This window comes from Cydia strobilella, chromosome 5, assembly GCF_947568885.1.
Source record: "Cydia strobilella chromosome 5, ilCydStro3.1, whole genome shotgun sequence".
Classification (NCBI taxonomy): Eukaryota; Metazoa; Arthropoda; class Insecta; order Lepidoptera; family Tortricidae; genus Cydia; species Cydia strobilella.
In genome coordinates, this window is record NC_086045.1 from 11,666,972 (window position 1) to 11,690,756 (window position 23,785).

Genomic DNA, 23,785 nt, shown 5'->3' on the forward strand with positions numbered 1-23,785 from the left:
AATTAGCTTTCTTGAGTTACATTACATCCCAGTGACAGACAGACGGATGGAGACGTAGGAATAGAGTACCTACCTACCGTTTGTCTCCCTTCGGTAACGGAATCCTAAAAGCGAATAATGGCCCTGGGAGCTACAACCTCGCAAAGGGTAGGAATTTATGAAAAAATCTAAAAACTTAATTAACAAAAAAAAAGATATAATTATCGAACTTGCTCATCAATTTTTACGACGATTTGAAAGGTTGAGAGAAAGCATTTTCTCAAGCTGAAACTGAGATGCTCCACTCGCCCGACCTCGTCAACAACTTTGTAAGTATGATGAAATGAAAGTATGGTGAAGTATGATGGTATGAAAACATAAACTAACCTTCTGTCCACCTGGCGACCGTCCGCAACTTCCTTCTTGGCGTCAATGGTGAGCTTGTAGTAGATATGCGCGGCGGCCTCGGACCGGTCGTGCGCGGAGTACACGAACCCGTGCAGCTGCTGGACGAGGTTCAGGCTGAGCTTCCACAGCGACCGCGACATCTTCGGGGTGCACGCTACAAATCTGGAACGAATTTAATTGTCTAGAAAAATGCTTCTATAGCCCCATTCCCTCGTCCGTGCTACACAGTAAATAGTCCGTGGGTAGAAAGCTTAGTCTCCAGCATAAAGCATATGGATTTTAAAGAACCTTGAAATTTCTTATCTTATTCTTAAAGTTGGATTAAGGTTAGATGATAGCACGGTTATAAGTGCACTTAATTAGAAATGTAGTACAGTCAGTGCCCTAACATAAGTATCCAATTTTCTATACAATTAGTATGGAGACGTGGTTACTTAAGTTGGGGCACCGACCGTACACACATGTTTAATGACCTATGACCACGCAAAAAAGGGTTTACTGAGAGTCAGTTAAACGTGTTCATATATTCCGTCATATATATGTATATAGATAATACAGACATATATACCTATTTGCAGGAGAGCACAGTTAATAATTTTGTTGATTGTAGATGTTCTGGATGAAACATTTAAATACGATGTTTCTTTTAATAAACTAAGTATTGCCCTATTTATTAAAGCTCCATTTAGACGGTTCAAGAACTTGCATGCAATTTTCGTTACATTGCGGTACTTGGTCGATCGACTGAATACATTGTACTCTGTAGTTAGAATTGTATCCAATATTGCAAGTTCAAGAAAGTTCAAAATATGTGCATTCCCGTTGCCAGGGAGGTTTTACTCTGGGACCAACCCTGAAATGGCCAAAAATTTTTTGGCTGTTTCATATATTTTGGCTGGTCCATTTTCTATGGGAGGGTAAAAATTTTTTTCGCGATTTCTTGGTTGGTCCCATATTAAAAGTTGCTCAGTATAATCCCAAAATCTCCCTGACAACGGGAATGCACATACAAGTGCAATATTGGTTCAAGAACCGCCTAGATGGGGCTTAAAAGATGATTAACGCAAAACCTACGTCTGAGGGAACATTCTAGTAATTAATCTAATTCTAATCGAAAGTATCCAGGATTAGCTGATAAATAACTAAAGAGTTGTGTTGTGTTGTCTAAATTATAGCCTAAAATAATCAAATGTTTTTTATCTAAAAGCTTGAAATGGAAGGAATGGAGTGTTATAATTATCTTAAGGACGTTAAAGCAATAAACATAGATTAATCAAATCAAACGATAAGAGAATGATATGAATTCGGCCATTTCCTATTTGTATTAATCTATGTCTAAAGTCCTTATACCCACATTGCTAAATAAAATAGTCGAACGGACGGACAACAGTAACACAACAGAATAAGCAGTAATGATAGTTGATATTTAGATTTGTCGAAAAACCGTAGAATGAAGTGTCACCCGCCAGCCCGCCACCCTAACATCCAATAATAAAATTAGCCAATATTGAGACGGAGGTACGTGCAAGTGGCAGATTAATTGTGTTTTTCCACCAACGATGCGAGACAAAGCGAGTGAGAAAATGTTCTAAATTTCGGTATCCGCCTCTATTATAACAAAGATAGATATAATATAACTCCGTAATAGATGGATACAGTCTAAGGAAAAAACGTGCCTCGAAAATCACGAAAATTTGATTCTCGATCAGAGGGCGCCACTAGTTTTGGCCTACACTCGTATAGAGGGCGTTGACGGTTTCGTTTGTTATTTATAATTTTAACGCATATCAGTGTAAGAACATGGGTCAAAATCATAAAAATAATTAATGCAAATAAAAAAAATCATTTATCCATATTTAAATACATTTTATCGTATTTTTATAAATATTTATTTTTAGTTTTAAAGTGTGTCGACAGATGGCAGTGAATTTACTGGGGTTACAAAATTTACTATGACAGTTCCGCTCTAGTATAAGTTACTCTATGATTATAATAATAATAATATTAAGCATAAAGTATATGCATGGGCAAACCGTATTCGGCGCTACAGAGAGCGTGTGGATTCCAGCAGAATCGTCTTTTTCAGAGTGACCAAAGGAAGGTGTACTGAAAGTGGGAGGAAACCAACTTTTGTGCGTCCGACACGCAGCCGCCAGATGCTACTGTCATGACTGACTTCTGGCGTAGCATCTGGTCGGTGCCTGTCGGACACACCGAGGGGAGTTGGATGAGTGTTGTCGAGCATGAGTGCGAGTCCATTGAACCAATTGGGGCAGTCACCATCAGCCCCGATGACGTAAGTTGTGCCATTCGCACGACCCAGAAATGGAAAAGTCCTGGGCCGGATGGATTGCACAACTTCTGAAATGGTTCCGATGCTCGCACTCCTGCTTGGCAGCACAATCTCAACAAGCCCTCGAGCTTAGTTCTCTCCCACCTTCCTTAACAATTGGTGTCACCTTCCTGCTCTATAAGTCCGGTAGTACCACGGAAGTGAAAAACTACAGACCTATCACTCATGCTTGCCTACACTCTAATACAAGCTTCTTACATCCATTTTTAAGAGTAAAAATCAACCCGCACATTGTCGCTAACAACATTTTGGCCTCCGCTCAAAATGGATGTAGGGTTGGGTAGCGTGCTGGTACTTTAGAGCTCCTCCTCATAGACTCATATCCATCTACCAACAAATCCGGCGGAACAAGGGGGCCCTTTCAGCCGCTCGGATTGACTACAAGAAGGCCTATGATACGGTGCCTCATTCATGGCTAGGGAGGGTCTTAAAGCTGTATAAAGTTGATACAGCTTTGAGAGCCTTCCTAAGCGCGTGTATGAGGCAGTGGACCACAGTCCTTCGTCAATCAGGATGCGGGGATGACCGCCCTGGCCCGAAGGATTTTATAAGGATTGAGCGAGGAATCTTTCAAGGCGACAGTCTGAGTCCCCTGTGGTTCTGCCTAGCTCGAATCCCCTCAGTACCCTGCTGAAGGATTTGGGACTAATTGCCGGCTTCGGACAGAGGTGGTCATTTCTCACCTTCTGTACATGGATGACCTCAAATTAATTGCACCGAATAGCCAAGACTTGTTGGAGCTACTGAAAACCACCGAAGTCTTCAGAAGTGCCATCAACATGGAGTTTGGTGTCGATAAATGTGCGGTTATAAATGTACAGCGCGGAAAGGTTATAAATTCACCAAATTTACAACTTTCTGGGGACAATGTCTTTCAGAACTATGTCTGAATCAGAAACCTATAAATACCTTGGTATGTCACAGTCGTTGGGTATTGAGGACGAAGGTATTAGACGGTCGGTGAAGGAGCGCTTTTTCAGTCGGCTCACAAAATTCCTTAACAGTCTTTTGTCAGGAAGCAACAAAGTGCGCGCCTTCAACGCCTGGGTAATGCCTCTACTCACATACTCCTTTGGCATACTAAGGTGGACTCAGACAGAGCTGGATGCCCTGGATCGGAGGGTCCGACAGCTGCTCAACACACACCGTATGCTACACCCACGCTCGTCTGTTATGAGATTTTTCATCCCACGGAAATGTGGAGGTCACGGCTTCCTAAACGCCAAAAATCTCCACAACCGTGAGGTGTACAATCTCAGGAATTATTACCTCAACAACGAGTGTGGGATGCATCGCGACGTGGTGGCAGCAAACAGAGGCCTCACGCCGCTCTCCTTGGCAAACGAGAACTGGCACAAACCTGTAGTACTCAGCAGCGAGGACCGCAAGGCGGCATGAAAGGATAGGCAGCTACACGGGCGGTTCTACAAGACCCTCATGGGTCATGGGACTCGATGTAAACCTGCCCGCGTCGGTGAACTGGCTACGATTCGGAGACCTCTTCAGAGAAACCGAGAGTTTTGCCTGTGAAATTGCGAACGAAGTTGTCATGACGAATAACTACCGGAGATATATCCTGAAGGACGCTACGGTCGACATTAGTCGGGCATGCCGCCGTCCCGGAGTCACTCAGGCATATTATCTCCGGTTGTTCTCATCTTGCTAACAGCGAGTACTTGCACAGACATAATCTCGTAGCCAGAATTATTCACCAGCAGCTTGCTCTCCTATACGGCCTTGCGGACAGCGAAGTGCCGTACTACCAGTGCTCACCTGCGCCAGTTCTCGAAAATGGTCGTGCCACGCTCTAGGCATCGATCCATCATCACTGACTGGCCTATTGTTGCCAATAAGCCTGACATCGTGCTGATAGACCGATCGCAGCGCCGGACAGTGCTCGTAGACGTCACCAATTCACCATCCCTAATGATGAGAATCTCGTGAAAGCCGAGAAGGACAAAACCAGCAAGTACCTAGACTTGGCTCACGACTCTCACGAGATTACGTCCATGTAGGATGTTGACCCGATGATCATTGTTCCGATAGTCGTGTCAGCGTCAGCGAACGGTATAATAGCAAAGAGTCTTGACCAACACACCTAGAGAGACTCTCGCTGGGTGGTTGGATCAAGCCCATCAAGGGTCAGATGCAGAAGGCAGTAATTTTGGACACGACGTGTATAGTACGTCGGTTCCTCACTCTGCGGCCCTGGCTATCGGCAGCTATGGCCCTGCTGCTGCAGCACCCTAGGTGAGTGTGTACTCTCTCTTCCAAAAATAGTTTTTTCCGGATCGCAATTTTTGCAATTCGCAATTTTTACCATTTTATTTTTTCTCAATAGCTTCCTTTCCCGAAAGCATTTCTAACCAATCGCATATTTTGTTTTCCAGTAGCTTATTTTCCTGTTACGTTTTCTAACTAAAGAGTTTGAGAGAGCCAGATAACGAAATTTTGATTTGCAAAGTTCACGGTAGGCCGTCAGTTTCACGTCTATTAATGCAAGCGAACCCGACATATATATATATATATGTGTATAAGTTATAATTGAATGTACGAGCAGAGGATCATGATTCTCTTCAAGTCGTCCAATAGGGCTAGGGCTTGTTGGTTGGCTGTGATGAGATCGAAGTCCTCGTAAACAAGCCTACGGCCATTCTTGAACGTTGTTATGCCGCTGAAAACGATTATTACGTGTAAATATTTTAATATATATCAATCAATTGATATGTATTTTTCACCTCAGCAGCTCGAAAAAGCCTACTTTCGTCACTCCTTGGAGTGAGGAAAATACATTTTAACCTTTAATATGTTCTCACTGCTGAGGTGAAAAATTATATGTGCAACACGAGAGCAAAGTTATTTTACATCTCGTGTTTTTGAGTCCCTCGCTACGCTCAAGATTCTAACTTAGAATCACTCGCTTCGCTCGTGATTCAATTATAGTTGTTTATAAAATAAACACTCGCAAGAAAAACCAACATTCCTCTCTTGTTGCACAAATAACTATTACATTAAATAAATTATTATTTGGTCGATCATGTCATAAATAGTTTTTTTTCTTTTAAGTATTTTTGGTACAAGCTGACTCTGGTCGCTGACTGAACTTTTCTATCCACAGGCAACTAATACTCATCAAGACAATTCTAACAACCCCAAACACAATAAGTTTGCGTTGTTCTATCACAGAGTTCCCATGGCCACCTCCTGGCTCCATCATCAGATCGGCTCCATGTCATCATAATATCGCATTGTCATCCGATTTACATATGTATGCAAAATTTCAGCTCAATCGGAATCGGAAATCGGGAAGTGGGTCAAATTTAGCTTCCAATATTTGACCCACACTAACAAACTAACATATGTACATACTATTAACAGGGCAAGTTAAATAAAAGCTTGTAAAATGCACTAGGTAAGTAACAAGAAACTAAAAGCACTAGGTAGCACCTTACTTGCTTAGGTAGGTATAGATAGAAGTAGCTAACAAATAGCTTGAGCCGGCACTTGTACCGAAATTAAACATTAAATTGTTGTCGATATTTTTTGTTCCTTTAAGATAAGATAAAATATAGGTATATATGTATAATAAACTTTTTGTAATCGATAAATTAAAGTATTTGACGCAAATATGTCACGTGATACCTATTGCAAAAATACATTATAGGTATACACCGAATCATTAAACAATCTCGTTCTCACGTCATAAAAAATATTGTGTTGATATAATATTAAGATAATACAATAAAGAGCAATGAAATCGATACACTTTGTACGAGATGGTCTACATGTCGCAGCCATTAGTCACCTAGGCTATTCATTAAACGCCGGCATCCAATTTGATACCTCGGCCGATAGTTAATGGAACTAAAATCACTCAACGTTTAACAACTTGGCGTATTGGAGAAAGTCAGCCCTTTGAAAACGACTGGTTCACTCAACCAAGTGATTTAAATGTAACCTTGTAACCTAAAAAACTAGAGTCCCCGGCAACCTCGGCCGAATTGCACCTTCCCATACAAACGTAGTTCCGCTCTCATTTTAAAACTACGTGTTGGATTGTAATGAAACTTTGCACATACAATGACATGTGGTCAGTGGTATATCTAGGTCTGAAATTAGTTTATATAGCTCCAGTTTTTAAAACAAACGGACTAGAGCAGAAACAAGTTTTATATGAAGAACTTAAATTCGCTTTATTTTTTTAACTATGCGTATCTGAAGCTACATAAACTAATTACAGACATAGATATACCTATCTTATTGTAAGTTGTATAAGTACAAAGTTTCAGAGAAATCTAGCGAGTCGTTTTAAAATGAGAGCGTAACTACGTTTGTACGGAGAACCGAGCTTGCCCTTAAAGATATGAAATAACATAAATTAATAAATAATATAATTATAAATTAACTATAAAACAAATAAATAAATACCTGGGGTCGGCAACCTTTTAGCAGCCAAGGGCCACATAGTAGTTAACGAAATAAACGCGGGCCGCACTTGTTAATATTTATGACTTTATCAGGTATTGTCGTTTGTTAAAATTACATACAAAATAGCCAGGGAGGCTCGCGGGCCGCAAGTGAGAAGTTCACATGCATGCGGCCGCCTGTTTCCGACCGCTGAGTCCTAACCTATCATATCATATCATCAAAATCATCAATGTCCGATTTAACTAAATGACTACACGACTAGGGAATGCAATCTCGAGATCTCGCGAGATCTCGCACGAATTTTCGAGATTCAATCTCGTTGACAGGATATCTCGATTTTGGCAATCTCGGTCCAGATTTCGATTATTTTCGAGATCTCGAACGAGATTGAAAGTGAATTACTTTGTTTAACCGCCTTCATCAGTAACATTTTTGACCTTAGATTTATGTTGTTCAGGCAGTGCTATTGCGTGTTGCCGGCTTTAGCTGACGATAAAAGCACTGTGGCGCGTTCTGTGCGGAAGAATCGAGCGAACTTAGAGCTCCCACAATTACAAATAATTATTACCACTTTTTCTTACTTACATGCAAATTAGAGCTAAGTAATTTGATTACTATTTTGTGTTTTTTTTTTGGAAATGTAGATTTAATTTGTTGTTTTTAGTTTCAAAATAAGTGGGGAGTATATACGGAATTCTTAGAGATTTTTAATAAAAATTACACATTTTAAATAACTTTGTCAAATAACGATCTCGTTGAGATTAATCTCGATCTCGAAAGTCTTACGGTCGAGATCTCGAAACACCCAATCTCGATTCAGATTATTCGTGCGAGAGCTCGAATCGCCAATCTTGGTGCGAGATTGCATTCCCTATACACGACGTTCAGCCATCTGGTTAAACATTGCGATCAATGGCTTGTCTGGTTGTTCTTCAACCTGCTAAATAGACGCCTAGTCCGTTCATTAAACGCCGGCATCTAATTAGCAGGCTAATTTAACCAGTTGGCTGCGACATATACATCGTGACCCGTTTTCATTGCACTTGAATATATGTTCTTAGTATTTATTAATAAAGCTATATGCGGGGAGACCATATGCGTCCAATCCTTGCCTTGACCCAATCAAATAGTCGCGCGATATGTGAACTTAGATACGGAAACGTACGAAACGAATATTGTTTAACGCGAGATACCGATAATAATATGTGATGCAAAGTTTACATCCAAAGCAGATAGTCAGAGGTGTGTTACAATTTACAATAACATGATTAAAAACAAAATATAGGTAATCAATGTCTTTGATATTTGTCTTGTTATTTATATGTCTATGTCTAAGATAATGAATCTCTATTTTTAAACAATGATACGGACCTACCTAAAGTCTCTTAACACGTCTACCTACAAGAGACACGTTTATGGCTTCCCTGTACGAAAGAAAGAGATACAACTCTGCAGGATTGTAGTTTTAGACAACAAAGCAGCAATCTGTTTATGGTCACGTCTAGTCTTGTTTACTGAGCCATTTATGGTACAAGCTAATTCGATTGTTCATTACATTACACTATCAAATACGTAAAATGCAGATCAAAATAGTCCATCAATTTAAGAGTCACACGAACCTAGCCGCCACCATATAATCGAAGATACGCTCTTATTTTACGTTCGATTGTATTGGGATTGGGAGTTGGGAGATTTTTAGTCACGGGTCCGTCTGACGTCTCGGTGATAGAGCACGCCGTAACATCAAAACAAGACCGAAGTGATCCCATAAGTGTTCCGTTTGTCAAAACAAAGTTTTGCACGGAACACTAAAAAAATTACGCGAGCTTCCCCGTAACCCCGCAACCAAAGCGGCGAGAGGACACCATGGGGTTTAGTGGGTAGTGGGGCCTCTATACAGCCCTGAGTCCCACATAACCGTCCGGGTTTCTCCCCGGCCCGGCGGCATTCCCCATGTAAAAAAAAACCAGCGATGAGACCTACATACTGCGAGCGACTAGTCGACAACCCAAAGATTTGATAGACGAGACGAGCCCTCTTCTTCTTTTCCTTTGCCTTATCCCACATTAGGTGGGGTCGGCACTCCTTATCCTTCGGCGCCAAGACGATCTGTCTTGAGTTGTCGGGTTGGGTAGTTGGGCTTTTTCCAACAGTTTGGCCATACTCGTCCACCACGTCAGAGGGGGCCTTCCTCTACCTGTTTTGCCTTCTGGCAGAGCAAGAGCTTTTTGCACGACATGGCCGTCGTCTCTCCGCATAACATGGCCGTACCACCTTAGTCGCGTTTCCGTAAGTTTTTCGGAGATGGGAGTGACTTTGAAGCTGCCTCTGATAAGTTCGTTTCGTATCTTATCTATTCTAACTCCACCTGACCATCTAAGCATTTTCATTTCGGCCACATGTAGCTTTTTGACGTGAGTTTCCTTAACCGGCCAGCACTCAGCACCATACAGCATTGCTGGTCTCACCGCTGTTTTGTACACCTTACCCTTTGTACGTATGGGCATTCGTGGATCACAAAGAACTCCGGTGAGTGTCCGCAATTTTTGCCATGCGACATTGATTCTATGGGAAACGTCTACTTCTACCTTCGCGTCATTTGTTTTAACCGAACCCAGATATTTAAATTGGCTAACTTTTGGTACTTGTGTTCCATCCGGGTAGTAGAGATTGCATCTGTTTGCCACATTGCTATAGTTGCATTCAAGGTGTTCGGTTTTCGATCTACTTACTCGGAGTCCCGCGTTTTCTAAAGTAGTGATCCATTTGGTTAGGGTTACTTGCAGGTCTTCGGCACATTTAGAAACAAGCGCAATGTCGTCGGCATATAGGTGGTTCCAAGGCAGTTTCTGCTGAATGGATTTTGTGATATAATCCATAACTATATTAAATAATTGGGGGCTTAGCGCTGATCCCTGGTGGACTCCCACTTCGACCGCGAAATCTTTGCTTAATCCGGTAGGGCTTTTGACTTTCGTGCGGATGTTGGAATATGTGTCCTGAACCAAGCGTATGTAGTCCTCGGGTATTAGATGTTCCCTCATTGATTGCCACACAAGTCTTCTTGGTACCCGATCAAACGCCTTTTCTAGGTCTATGAATATAAAGTGCAAGTCTTCCTTATTTACGCGATGTTTTTCGGTCAGTATTCTCATGGTCTGTATTGCGTCTGTGGTCGATTATGATGGGGTGAAGCCAAATTGATTCGGTGTAATTACGCAGATGTCCATAAGGCGTTTGTTTAGTATGCGCTCCCACAGTTTAAGAGTATGTGAGGTTAGTTTTATCCCCCTGTAGTTGCAGCAGTGAGTTATGTCCCCTTTGTTCTTGTAAAATGGAATAAGGTAGCTTTGCCGCCAGGCCTCAGGAATAGATTTGTTTTCCAGTATTATGTTAAAAAGTTTAGCCCTCCGACGAAAAATTTAAGAGTCGTTTGAGAAACTTTTTATGAGATAATACTTTAAAATTATCGCTAATTCGTTATCACAGCTAACACTGCAACGACAAAAATGGTGCTAATTTGTCTCACTGGCAAATAATAAGCGAAAAAGCATAAGGATCTTTAAATTATACATGCAATAAGACACGATTGGTATCAAAATTTTCCACGCCGATTACACGCCGGTCAAATTGATCGGCGGCGGCGGCGTGGAAAAATCGTCGGCGGCGGCGGCGCGGCGCACATGTCTTGGGTTCCGGAGATGCCGATGCGACACGTAAGAATTTATTCAATTCTCCAATGGTGGGCAGGTAGTCATTCGGTGTTAGCAAAATATTAAGGATTTATCTTTCTAAGTATCCATATTAAGCCAATTTTACTTTCTTTAGGTACCTAACAGTGAAGTACTATAATGAATAAATTAATTTGTAAGAGATTTAATTGCGCAATTTACACTTCATATTTTCCAGTTTACTATTTCAAGCTGAAACACAAATTTAAATTTTATAATCCCTCTTGTATTGCAGGTGTCCATGGGCGACGGCACTCTTTAAATATAATATGACCGCACCATCCGTATAAAACTTGACGGGCGAGACAAGAAATCCTTTATGAAGAAAGTTATTTCCCTCACCTTGGCCGATAATAGTTATTTGTTATACAAGGGTGCAAAGTTGTATTTTACCCGCGAGTGTTTCAACACACGAGAAGTAAAATACATTTGCGCCCGTGTGTAACATAAAACTTTACACCTCACTATAGCGAGGAAAGTGCAACATCCACAGGCGTTAGATCATCTTCATCACTGAAATCACTCATTTCTTTACGATATTATAACAGAAAACTCTGGAAGTTGTGTATTTTTACGCGAGTCGGTGAGAAAAGATTTTTAAGTAAAAAAATTGTTGACAATGTTGACATTTCTGATGTATGAAATGTCAACGATGCGTTTTGAAATTGCATCGACTCAACTTGTGCGTTCAGAATTATATTTAACATCATTATAAAAAAACAAACGTTTCTTATGGAATTTTAAGGTTTATGACTTAAAATCATTAAATAAAGCTAAATTTGGTAGTTTTTAATAGATTCTCAAACCATTTATTTAATGATAATTAATATCGAACGAACCATTATCATGAGCGTTTTACGTTATGTTATCTGTCAAGCTACTTAAACACGCTCCATCCAAGGTAAAATTACTTTCCCCACTAGTGGATAAAACGCGTTTTTCCCCGCTTGTATTGAAGGATAAACGACAACTTTCCGAGCTAGTGAGGGGAAAAAAGAATTTTTAATAAATTAATTTAAATAAATGGTTTCCTTGTGTTGGTGTGATGAAAAATTCCGCGTTGCACTGAAGCAAAGTTTGTTCAACCCTAATGCCTTGACACCCCCGCAACTGTCAATATTCTACTTTTTAAACCACTCCCGCTTCTCTTGTGGTTCAATTTTGTAACCTTTCGTACGTTTGAGTATCAATATGTTACCATGAGGTGTTAAACAACAACTTTGCTCCTTGTAATACAAATTAATGATTGCTTCTTTTATTTAGCCCAGGAATGGCTTTGCAATGACAAAGTGAGAAAGTGTCATCATAAACGACATTATATAACATGATATTACTAGAGATGCCACGAATATTCGGCAACTATTCGGTATTCGGCTTATTCGGACACTTTGCCTAATATTCGGTATTCTATTTGCCTCTATCGCTCTTGCCCTGTCGAGCTTATAGCTGTCCTCGCAAAACTACGAAAAAGGAAAGGAACAGTTTATTTAATGAATATAAAGTATTAAAAAAACACGTAGTAAAATATAGTTTGGCCAGGGACTGTCTTATTTGAAACATACACAGAGAGAATCATATAAGTACTATCTTTGTCTTAGGCTAGTACTATCACCCAAAGGAAATGGATGAGTAGAGTTTTCTTTGTTCTTATTTACTAGCAGACTGGGATTGCCAGACTATAGTTAATTTCCGGATTTGACGCTCTCTTTTTCGAACCTACGAGTAACATTTTAGTTTCCTACCTTGCTCTGTGATATGGCTGAGGTGCCAGATTTGACGTGCGGTCTGCAGCCGCAGTTGTAATAATACAACAAATACGCAAAAATGACCATGGTACGTGCAGTCGGTCTTGTCATTCATTTAACTATGGAAATTGACAATAACACCGACACGCAGGACAGTAGTGCAGCTGCGGTCGGAAATACGTTATAATCACCATATTACGTGCAGTCGATATCTTCATACATTTTACTATGGAAATTGACAATAACACCGACGTGTGCAGGCCGCTGCAGTAGTGTCGGTGCACTAGTGCAGCTGCAGTCAGAAATGGACTGTCACCTTAAAATGTCGATTATAATTTTATTAGTTTAGGTTAATTGAAAACAAATGTTGCCCCACAACTTTATCAATCAAAGGCGATTAATATAAATATGTTAAACAAATAATGCGTGCAAAACGTAACATTATCGGCCTGTCTAGGCGCCACTGGCAAACATTTTCGAAGTCTATACTATTTACATATGTGTATGTATGCCCCCACCGAACATTTGATATCCTAATTATACCTATAGGTACCTACGTGTTTAGAGAAAAACCGGCCAAGTGCGAGTCGGACTCGCGCACGAAGGGTTCCGTACCATTACGGAAAAAAACAGCAAAAAAATCACGTGTGTTGTATGGGAGCCCCATTTAAATATTTATATTATTTTGTTTTTAGTATTTGTTATTATAGCGGCAACAGAAATACATCATCTGTGAAAATTTCAACTGTCTAGCTATCACGGTTCATGAGATACAGCCTGGTGACAGACAGACAGACAGACAGACAGACGGACAGACGGACGGACAGACGGACAGACGGACAGACGGACAGACGGACAGACGGACGGACAGAAGGACAGCGGAGTCTTAGTAATAGGGTCCCGTTTTTACCCTTTGGGTACGGAACCCTAAAAACTAGGCTACTGCGATTAAAGAAAAGTTATTGTCTGATGTCATATCTATGTCATCATTTTAACAATTAAAATAATGAGCTATTCGAATCACTTATTTTTCATCAACTTAAACACTATATACTACAAAAGAATGCATTCATACGAACAGAGACCCAATTAAAATAGCACCTTGACCCAAACAAATAAAGTCTATATTCAAACAAATATTCGTAAAACGATCACAACTACGCATTAGATACAAAACCAATATATATAAACAGCACCATAGGACGTGGACGACACGGTACATTTCGGCACTAACCTAGTCATAGTGTTGTTGTGTCGGATACATCTCTTCCTATCGACGAGCACATTTGCGGCCACTTTGTATTGCACCGAATGCTTCTCTACGGTATCCCCGACATAGCTAAAATACGTCAATCGTTTGTTAGACACAAATGGAATGAACAAGAATGTAATTCCACATACTTTTTTAAAGCTTGTGACATCTTACATGACGAAATATGTTTTTCATATCTCATGCTCTGAAAGTGTCGTTGTTGTTCTAAAAAGTGCGCAGAAAGTGATACGTTTCTGCTCTAGTGCAGTTAAGTGGTGTACTCCTCTGCGTCCCCGTCCCACAAGCAACTGGGTAGAAACAAAATGGAAAAATAGTGTCTTTATTTCCCCGCCTGGAACAATTGATAATTGTTTTAATTTTACTAATCCCGCATTGAATCTTTTTTTATCAAAATGATGTAAGCAAATTGTTTAAATAAATTATTCTTGATTTCTTTTGTTCAATTGTATACTCGATTTCATAAGGCGGGAACCAAAAGGAATACACCAAAAATAGTAAATTTCGATGCTAGTGCGGAAAGTATGTCATTATTACTCCACGAGTACCGAGATATCGATACCGGGACGAGTGAAGAATGACATTTCCGCACGTGTATTGAACGACGTTTTTTAATACAGTTGCGAAAAAATAAGAAAAGCAACAAGTAAGGAATGGAATTCGAAACTTTTATATTATTAATTCCTCATTAATTCTGTGACATCATTGACATGACACATTATGAAGAAGTGTTTTTCTAGCTTTTATTCGACTAGTATAGATTTTATTATTATTGAACCCACTTCAATGAAAGTTTTTTTTTCAAATGCATGTTCTATAAGACAGAAACAATTGTAAATATTAAAACATTGTACTATTATTACCTAAATATCGTTATTTATGATTATTTGTGTATCGTATATTTATAAAAACAATATCGAATGTTGCCTTTGGAAACTTAAAACATTCTTGCAGTAAGAAAATACGCCTCTTCTTTGACAGGCGTTCCGTTCCATTCAATCTTATTAAGAACAACTTATTAAAAAATAAACGTGTTATAAATTTATAATACTTATAATGATGAAGAGGTAAGTAATAAAATATGAAATATGCATATTTTTCGTATTCTTACATTAACAGTAGGTTTTTATGTTGATTACGACGTTTAAAGGAAACTAATATTAACACCTACTATACAAGAAAGGAGACCCACAGGACATATCAAACTACCGACCAATTAGTCTAATGTCTAATATTTACAAGATTTTTTCAATGATAATACTACAGCGCCTTACGCCTATTCTAGATAATAAACAGCCAACAGAACAAGCCGGATTTATGAAGGGTTTTTCCACAACAGACCACCTTCAGACCCTAAGTCAAATAATTGAGAAACATACAGAGTTCCAGATACCGCTTTATATAGGATTTGTCGACTTTAAAAAAGCTTTCGACTCGATTACTCATACATCCATATGGCAGGCATTAGAAAATCAAGACATTCCAGAAGTCTACATACAGGTCATAAAAAAGATCTATGGAAAAAGTACAGCCAGAGTAAAAACAGATAAAATAGGAAGACAGATCCAGATCAACAGAGGGGTAAGACAGGGAGACCCAATGTCACCAAAACTGTTCATAGCGGTCTTAGAAGAAATATTCAAAAAACTAAACTGGGAAGAAAGACGAAAAGGCATCAAGATAAACAACAAATATTTATCAAATCTCCGATTTGCTGATGACCTGGTAATATTAGCCCACAGTGCAACGGAGCTCAGTATACTTCTGAGGGAACTAAATTCACAAAGCCAACAAGTAGGTTTAGAGATGAATGAGGAAAAAACGAAAGTTATGACCAACTCAAAAAAACTTACTATACAAATAGAGAGTACATCATTGGAATACGTTGACGAGTATATATATCTTGGAAAACAGGTATCATTCACAGACTGCACATACAAGGAAATAACAAGAAGAATTGGACAGACATGGAAGAAGTACTGGTCTATGAAAGATATATTCAAGAAGAAAATACCAATGAAACTAAAAAAACTAGCCTTTGACTCATGCATTCTGCCCTGTCTCACGTATGGTAGTCAAACATGGTCACTCACAGGAGATATCATCAAACGAATTCAAGTATGTCAACGGTCAATGGAGAGAAACTAGGCTACTGCGATTAAAGAAAAGTTATTGTCTGATGTCATATCTATGTCATCATTTTAACAATTAAAATAATGAGCTATTCGAATCACTTATTTTTCATCAACTTAAACACTATATACTACAAAAGAATGCATTCATACGAACAGAGACCCAATTAAAATAGCACCTTGACCCAAACAAATAAAGTCTATATTCAAACAAATATTCGTAAAACGATCACAACTACGCATTAGATACAAAACCAATATATATAAACAGCACCATAGGACGTGGACGACACGGTACATTTCGGCACTAACCTAGTCATAGTGTTGTTGTGTCGGATACATCTCTTCCTATCGACGAGCACATTTGCGGCCACTTTGTATTGCACCGAATGCTTCTCTACGGTATCCCCGACATAGCTAAAATACGTCAATCGTTTGTTAGACACAAATGGAATGAACAAGAATGTAATTCCACATACTTTTTTAAAGCTTGTGACATCTTACATGACGAAATATGTTTTTCATATCTCATGCTCTGAAAGTGTCGTTGTTGTTCTAAAAAGTGCGCAGAAAGTGATACGTTTCTGCTCTAGTGCAGTTAAGTGGTGTACTCCTCTGCGTCCCCGTCCCACAAGCAACTGGGTAGAAACAAAATGGAAAAATAGTGTCTTTATTTCCCCGCCTGGAACAATTGATAATTGTTTTAATTTTACTAATCCCGCATTGAATCTTTTTTTATCAAAATGATGTAAGCAAATTGTTTAAATAAATTATTCTTGATTTCTTTTGTTCAATTGTATACTCGATTTCATAAGGCGGGAACCAAAAGGAATACACCAAAAATAGTAAATTTCGATGCTAGTGCGGAAAGTATGTCATTATTACTCCACGAGTACCGAGATATCGATACCGGGACGAGTGAAGAATGACATTTCCGCACGTGTATTGAACGACGTTTTTTAATACAGTTGCGAAAAAATAAGAAAAGCAACAAGTAAGGAATGGAATTCGAAACTTTTATATTATTAATTCCTCATTAATTCTGTGACATCATTGACTTGACACATTATGAAGAAGTGTTTTTCTAGCTTTTATTCGACTAGTATAGATTTTATTATTATTGAACCCACTTCAATGAAAGTTTTTTTTTCAAATGCATGTTCTATAAGACAGAAACAATTGTAAATATTAAAACATTGTACTATTATTACCTAAATATCGTTATTTATGATTATTTGTGTATCGTATATTTATAAAAACAATATCGAATGTTGCCTTTGGAAACTTAAAACATTCTTGCAGTAAGAAAATACGCCTCTTCTTTGACAGGCGTTCCGTTCCATTCAATCTTATTAAGAACAACTTATTAAAAAATAAACGTGTTATAAATTTATAATACTTATAATGATGAAGAGGTAAGTAATAAAATATGAAATATGCATATTTTTCGTATTCTTACATTAACAGTAGGTTTTTATGTTGATTACGACGTTTAAAGGAAACTAATATTAACACCTACTATACAAGAAAGGAGACCCACAGGACATATCAAACTACCGACCAATTAGTCTAATGTCTAATATTTACAAGATTTTTTCAATGATAATACTACAGCGCCTTACGCCTATTCTAGATAATAAACAGCCAACAGAACAAGCCGGATTTATGAAGGGTTTTTCCACAACAGACCACCTTCAGACCCTAAGTCAAATAATTGAGAAACATACAGAGTTCCAGATACCGCTTTATATAGGATTTGTCGACTTTAAAAAAGCTTTCGACTCGATTACTCATACATCCATATGGCAGGCATTAGAAAATCAAGACATTCCAGAAGTCTACATACAGGTCATAAAAAAGATCTATGGAAAAAGTACAGCCAGAGTAAAAACAGATAAAATAGGAAGACAGATCCAGATCAACAGAGGGGTAAGACAGGGAGACCCAATGTCACCAAAACTGTTCATAGCGGTCTTAGAAGAAATATTCAAAAAACTAAACTGGGAAGAAAGACGAAAAGGCATCAAGATAAACAACAAATATTTATCAAATCTCCGATTTGCTGATGACCTGGTAATATTAGCCCACAGTGCAACGGAGCTCAGTATACTTCTGAGGGAACTAAATTCACAAAGCCAACAAGTAGGTTTAGAAATGAATGAGGAAAAAACGAAAGTTATGACCAACTCAAAAAAACTTACTATACAAATAGAGAGTACATCATTGGAATACGTTGACGAGTATATATATCTTGGAAAACAGGTATCATTCACAGACTGCACATACAAGGAAATAACAAGAAGAATTGGACAGACATGGAAGAAGTACTGGTCTATGAAAGATATATTCAAGAAGAAAATACCAATGAAACTAAAAAAACTAGCCTTTGACTCATGCATTCTGCCCTGTCTCACGTATGGTAGTCAAACATGGTCACTCACAGGAGATATCATCAAACGAATTCAAGTATGTCAACGGTCAATGGAGAGAAGTGTCCTTAACATTAAGTTATCAAACAGAGTTAGAAACACAGAGATTAGAAGAAGAACAAAATTTATAGATGCGGCGATACATATACTGAAACAAAAATACAATTGGGCAGGGCACATAGCGAGGATGAAAAATAACAGATGGACAAAAACAGCAACAAATTGGAATCCAAAGATTGGTAAGAGAAAAAAAGGCAAACCAAAAACAAGATGGGAAAAAGACCTAATAGAAACAATAGGAAAAAACTGGAAAGAAATGGCAACAGACAGACAAAAATGGAAAAAAATGTTGGACAAATACTTAAATATAATAGAAAAAGGCGATTCGGAAGAGGCCTAGGTCAAAAAGACCTTACGAATATGCATATGGAAGAAACATACAATAAATATTAATAATTGTTACATAAAGTCAACAGTTCGTATAATAAAGGCTTTAATAATAATATTAACACGCATCAATAGTAGTCACGAATTGGAACAAGTAAAAATTTAAAAAAATTGGAAAAGTAAAAAGCACTAGTTTGCGAAAACCAACTTTCCGCACGCTAAACAGCCACGAAATGTAGCACTTTTTGAGCAACTGTATTAAAAAAATGTTTTAACCTTACACTGGCGTAAATGAGCAAAGGCAGAATCTTATACAGCCACAGTTAAACGTTTGTAAGATATTAAATGGGGTTTTAAATATATTTAGCACTATATTCATGAAAATAAAACAAAATATAAGATAAAAGTTGCTTATTTTTTTTTCATTAAATTGTTATTTAATATTTAAATTCTGTTAAATACTTTTTTTTTATGATGAATAGGCAGGCGTTTGACCGCGATCCCACCTGATGGTAAGTGATGATGCGGTCTACGGTGGAGCACGCTTACCTATGAGATACCTATAAACTCTTGCCTTGAAGAGCCCCAGATTGTACTCATGCGGAAACACAGACTCGGGCAGGGCGTTCCACTCCTTGGCAGTTCGCATAAGAAATGTGGAAGCAAAACGCTTCGTGCGTATTTTTAGAGTTTATTTATTAGTTTATTAACTATGTTGGCTAAATGAGTAGGATGCCATTGACTACCTTTTGGGAGTTCACGCCAGCCTGCTTCCATTCATTACCATTATGTGGCTGGTGTTCTCACGTGCTCTCAATGTGCACGGGGGTTCGCCTCGAAGATCGGCTACATCAGCCATATTCGGGCGCACGAGCGCCGTGCTAACTGTAACAGTTAGCACCTAGTTACTAGGAGTCGAAGTGGTCGCCATGGTCGAAATCGGCCGGAAGGATCATCATTTGGGAGTTTTAACGAAAAAGTAAAAAATTAAAAAGCAAGAGGCAATCCCGCTCATAATATAATAATAATAAGCCCGCAGGGCAGCTTGTGGCGAGCTGTTGGGCAGTGACGACCCCACGGACCCGAGTGCTCCAGAGAGTCGGTCAGGGTCTCCGTCTCCGGCATATCTTCGTCGGTCGGAGTGGACCCCAAGAGGACCCGCAGGACTCTCAGCTCTGGCTTGCCTTCATTGGCCGTCCAGAGGGGAGTCGTAAGAGCTATATGCTCCAGGGGTGGAAGTGTTAAAGGGCATAACGCCGCGAGTAACTTCGGAGAAAGCGCAGCACACCTCTCGACACCTCTGAGCCGCTCACGCCGGTGTTGCGCCTGCCCGTCTTTACTATGGCGCATTAGGTGCCCATCTAACGAGTAGCGAGTCACCGCCTGCCTCGATAACTTGTGCAAGCAATGTTATGGCAGGTGTTCGGACTTCTTTGCAATAGCCCAGTCTTTTTTCCACCCAAACTTAAACCATAGACCAGTACTCTGTCCATATTCTCTACAATAGCTTCCAATGCCTGCTAAAACCGGTTCACGGATATCTATTGATGTACCCGTGAATGGGTCCCAGCAGGCGTTCTACATGACATCAAATCTCTCCAAACGGCCTCTACGTGTTGGATCTATATCCCCAAGCACGCCTTATAAATGACCGGGCTCGAAAGACTCGAGAGTTTTAAAACGGAGATAATAATAATAATTTCATTTATTTCAATCAACTTAGGATCAAATCGTTTTAAAATTACTGCAGTTTGCTAAAATATGCATTTTCGGTTTTCGTAAATATTGCAATCTAAATGTTTTTCGCTAGGGGTTATTTATCTTCACATTCACACATGTAAAGTCTCTGATTGCAAGTAAGTCCTAAGGAAAACAAACATGGCCGTAGATCTCTAAGGTACTTTAATTACTGATTTAGCAAAATTGCCTTGTGTTGTTTGGTTTCCTCGCATTCGATATGAAAAGTAAAGTGTTTAACTCGGGTGAAAGGCACGATTTCCGTCTCGGACTATTGGCGTAAACTACCTCGACAGAATTGGCGGGTGCCTTTCAACCCTTAACAATCTACTATACTTTAATTCTCTATATATGTACTTTGTAGTGGCTGATATTTTTATTGATATTGTATGGGAGCCCCACTTAAATGTTTATTTTATTCTGTTTTTAGTATTAGTTGCGGCAACAGAAATACATCATCATCACGGTTCGTGAGATACAGCCTGGTGAAGTGGTGACAGTGGAGTCTTAGTAAATAGTAGGGTCCCGTTTTTACCCTTTTTTTTATGAAATAGGAGGCAAACGAGCAGACGGATCACCTGATGGTAAGCGATTACCGCCGCCCATGGACACCCGCAACACCAGAGGGGTTGTAAGTGCGTTGCCGGCCTTTAAGATGGGAATACGCTCTTTTCTTGAAGGTTTGAAGGTCATATCGGTCCGGAAATACCGCAGGCGACAGTTCATTCCACAGTTTAGCTGTGCGAGGCAGGAAGTTTCTAGAGAAACGCACAGTTGAGGACTGCCAACCATCTAAGTGGTGAGGATGGTAATGTTGTCGCGTAGGGCGATGGCGAAAAGAAGCTGCAGGGATTAATCCAAACAATTCCTCGGAGCACTTCCCGTTATACACGCGATAGAAAATGCAAAGCGAGGCCACATCTCTACGCAGCGCCAAGGAGTCAAGCCGTTCCGAAATACGCTGGCAGTCGACAATTCGAGTCGCTCTTCGCTGGATGCGGTCCAGAGGGAGAAGCTGGTATTGGGGTGCCCCTGCCCATAAATGAGAACAGTATTCCATGTGTGGGCGAACCTGCGCTTTATACAGCTGTAGGCGGTGGGCCGGCGTGAAATACTTTGGATAAGGGACCCTAAAAAACATGTCTACAATGACGATTTTTGAAGTTATGACGGTCGGTTACGTGACACTGTAAATAGCTTGAGTTCGTCTAAGCCAGCCATTCTCAAAGTATTGTCGCGGACCCTTAGGGCTCAGAAAAAACCCCTGTTGAGGCTCCGTGATAATATTTGTAATAATAAGAAAAATAATCATTTTTTCTATAGGTATGTCGGGTTTACAGTTCACAGTGACGAACAATTTTTTTTAGTTGGGGCTCCGTCACGTATTTTGCTTTCCAAAAGGGTTCCGTCACCAAAAAAGTTTGAGAACCGATGGTCTAAGCTAACTTTGCACCGACTTGAATAGAACAAAGTGAGGGAGTGTCAGTATTTACGTCATATTTTCATAGAAATTTGACATTAATGATGAGATGAGATTGCCACACTTTGTCTTTGCAAATGTCACGCAGAGTTTGATTGGTCCGACTCTTTTTTCATTACAGCATATAACTAACACACTGCTTAGGTACTATTTTTTCCCTATTTTTTATTAAATAAAACATTGAATCAATGACGAGTTTCGTATTACATGTTTTCAAAAACTAGCATCACGTAATCGACATTTCAAAAGCGTAAATGAACATACACTATGGATAAGCTAAACAATCATATTAGGAAAAAAAATTGAAATGTAGATTCCCATTTATGACTGGAAATGTTTATTATCACTACACTTTACACTATAAGAATATGATAACGTTGACTTATTATTGTAATTTAAGTTATTGAAGTACCCAAAAAATCTTAACTATCACTAACATTAAAATCTGCATACTTATATTGTTTTAAATTTCTACCTACTACTTTTTAATAACGGTTAAATTAGAACAATATTCAGTTAATTCATTTCATTTATTCACCCCCTTTGTTACATCTGCATTGAGTTTATTTTATAATAATCAAATAATATCCGTTTTTTTTGCACATATAAAACTGCAATGCAATTTATTGCATAATGTCAGTTTTAGAGGTAGACTTTCATAATAATAAGACCGTGGCCCGTTTGTGACGAGTTGAGTAACGAAACGAGCACAAATTCGATTATTCATATACGCAGTGCGCTTATCAAACTAATAATGACAGATAACGTTGTAAGACTCGTAAGTACTAATACTATGTAGGTACTAACTGTACTAAGGTACTCATACTTCGAAATGAAGACCACACAAGTATAGGAAGCTTAAAATTACTAAACAAGTACCCGTGTTTTCGCTTTCCAAATATCAAACTCCTCATTTCATAATAAGTACTGTAATAAAAAAACATTCTAGGTTGCAATTATTTTTGACAATGTTGTTTCGGAAATACAGTAGAACCCGCTTAAGATGATTCTGAGGGGGACCTAACAAAAAAAACCGGCCAAGTGCGAGTTGGACTCGCGCACCGAGGGTTCCGTACTTTATAGTATTTGTTGTTATAGCGGCAACAGAAATACATCATCTGTGAAAATTTGAACTGTATAGCTATCACGGCACGGTTTATGAGATACAGCCTGGTGACAGACAGACGGACAAAGGAGTGTTAGTAATAGGGTCGCGTTTTTACCCTTTGGGTACGGAACCCTAAAAAGCGTCAAAACTCAAACGGGAAATCGTATTAAACGTGAAAAAAAACTAGTATTATTTCATATAATTTGTTTATCTAGAATGGAAGACTCAACAAGGATTATAAATCAACATTAGGGTACTTAACATAATTTTACCTACATAATTGTAGTATTTTTGTGAGATAAATAAATTCTGTTTATGTTGTCATTAAATAACAATAATTACTGTTTTACTTAAAGTAATTATTTATTTTAGTTTGACTTAGAGATTTGGATGCATTTGCTATAACAAGAATCTTGAATCTTGTTACAAGAATATCAATATTAAATTAATTTATGGATCGCGTCTTCGCTATTACCTACAGACGATACATAACTGAGAACGCCTGAGCATTTGACAAAATTGGAGGTGTTTCCTCCTGTTCATCATGAGCGTCGTCGTCATCACTTAGGGTTGCGTTTTCGGTGGAACCTGCGCTTTC

The 23,785-nt window shown here is 39.0% G+C and overlaps 1 protein-coding gene across 1 annotated transcript in view; it reads right to left on the reverse strand.

Annotated features, from left to right (window-relative positions):
• LOC134741668 (1-acylglycerol-3-phosphate O-acyltransferase Pnpla3-like) overlaps window positions 1-23,785 on the reverse strand; it is a 64,676-nt gene that overhangs the window by 23,298 nt on the left and 17,593 nt on the right. Inside the window, exon 6 of the mRNA XM_063674532.1 lies at window positions 367-549. Within this exon, the coding sequence (XP_063530602.1) occupies window positions 367-549 (183 nt within the window). The remainder of the gene's footprint in view (window positions 1-366; window positions 550-23,785) is intronic.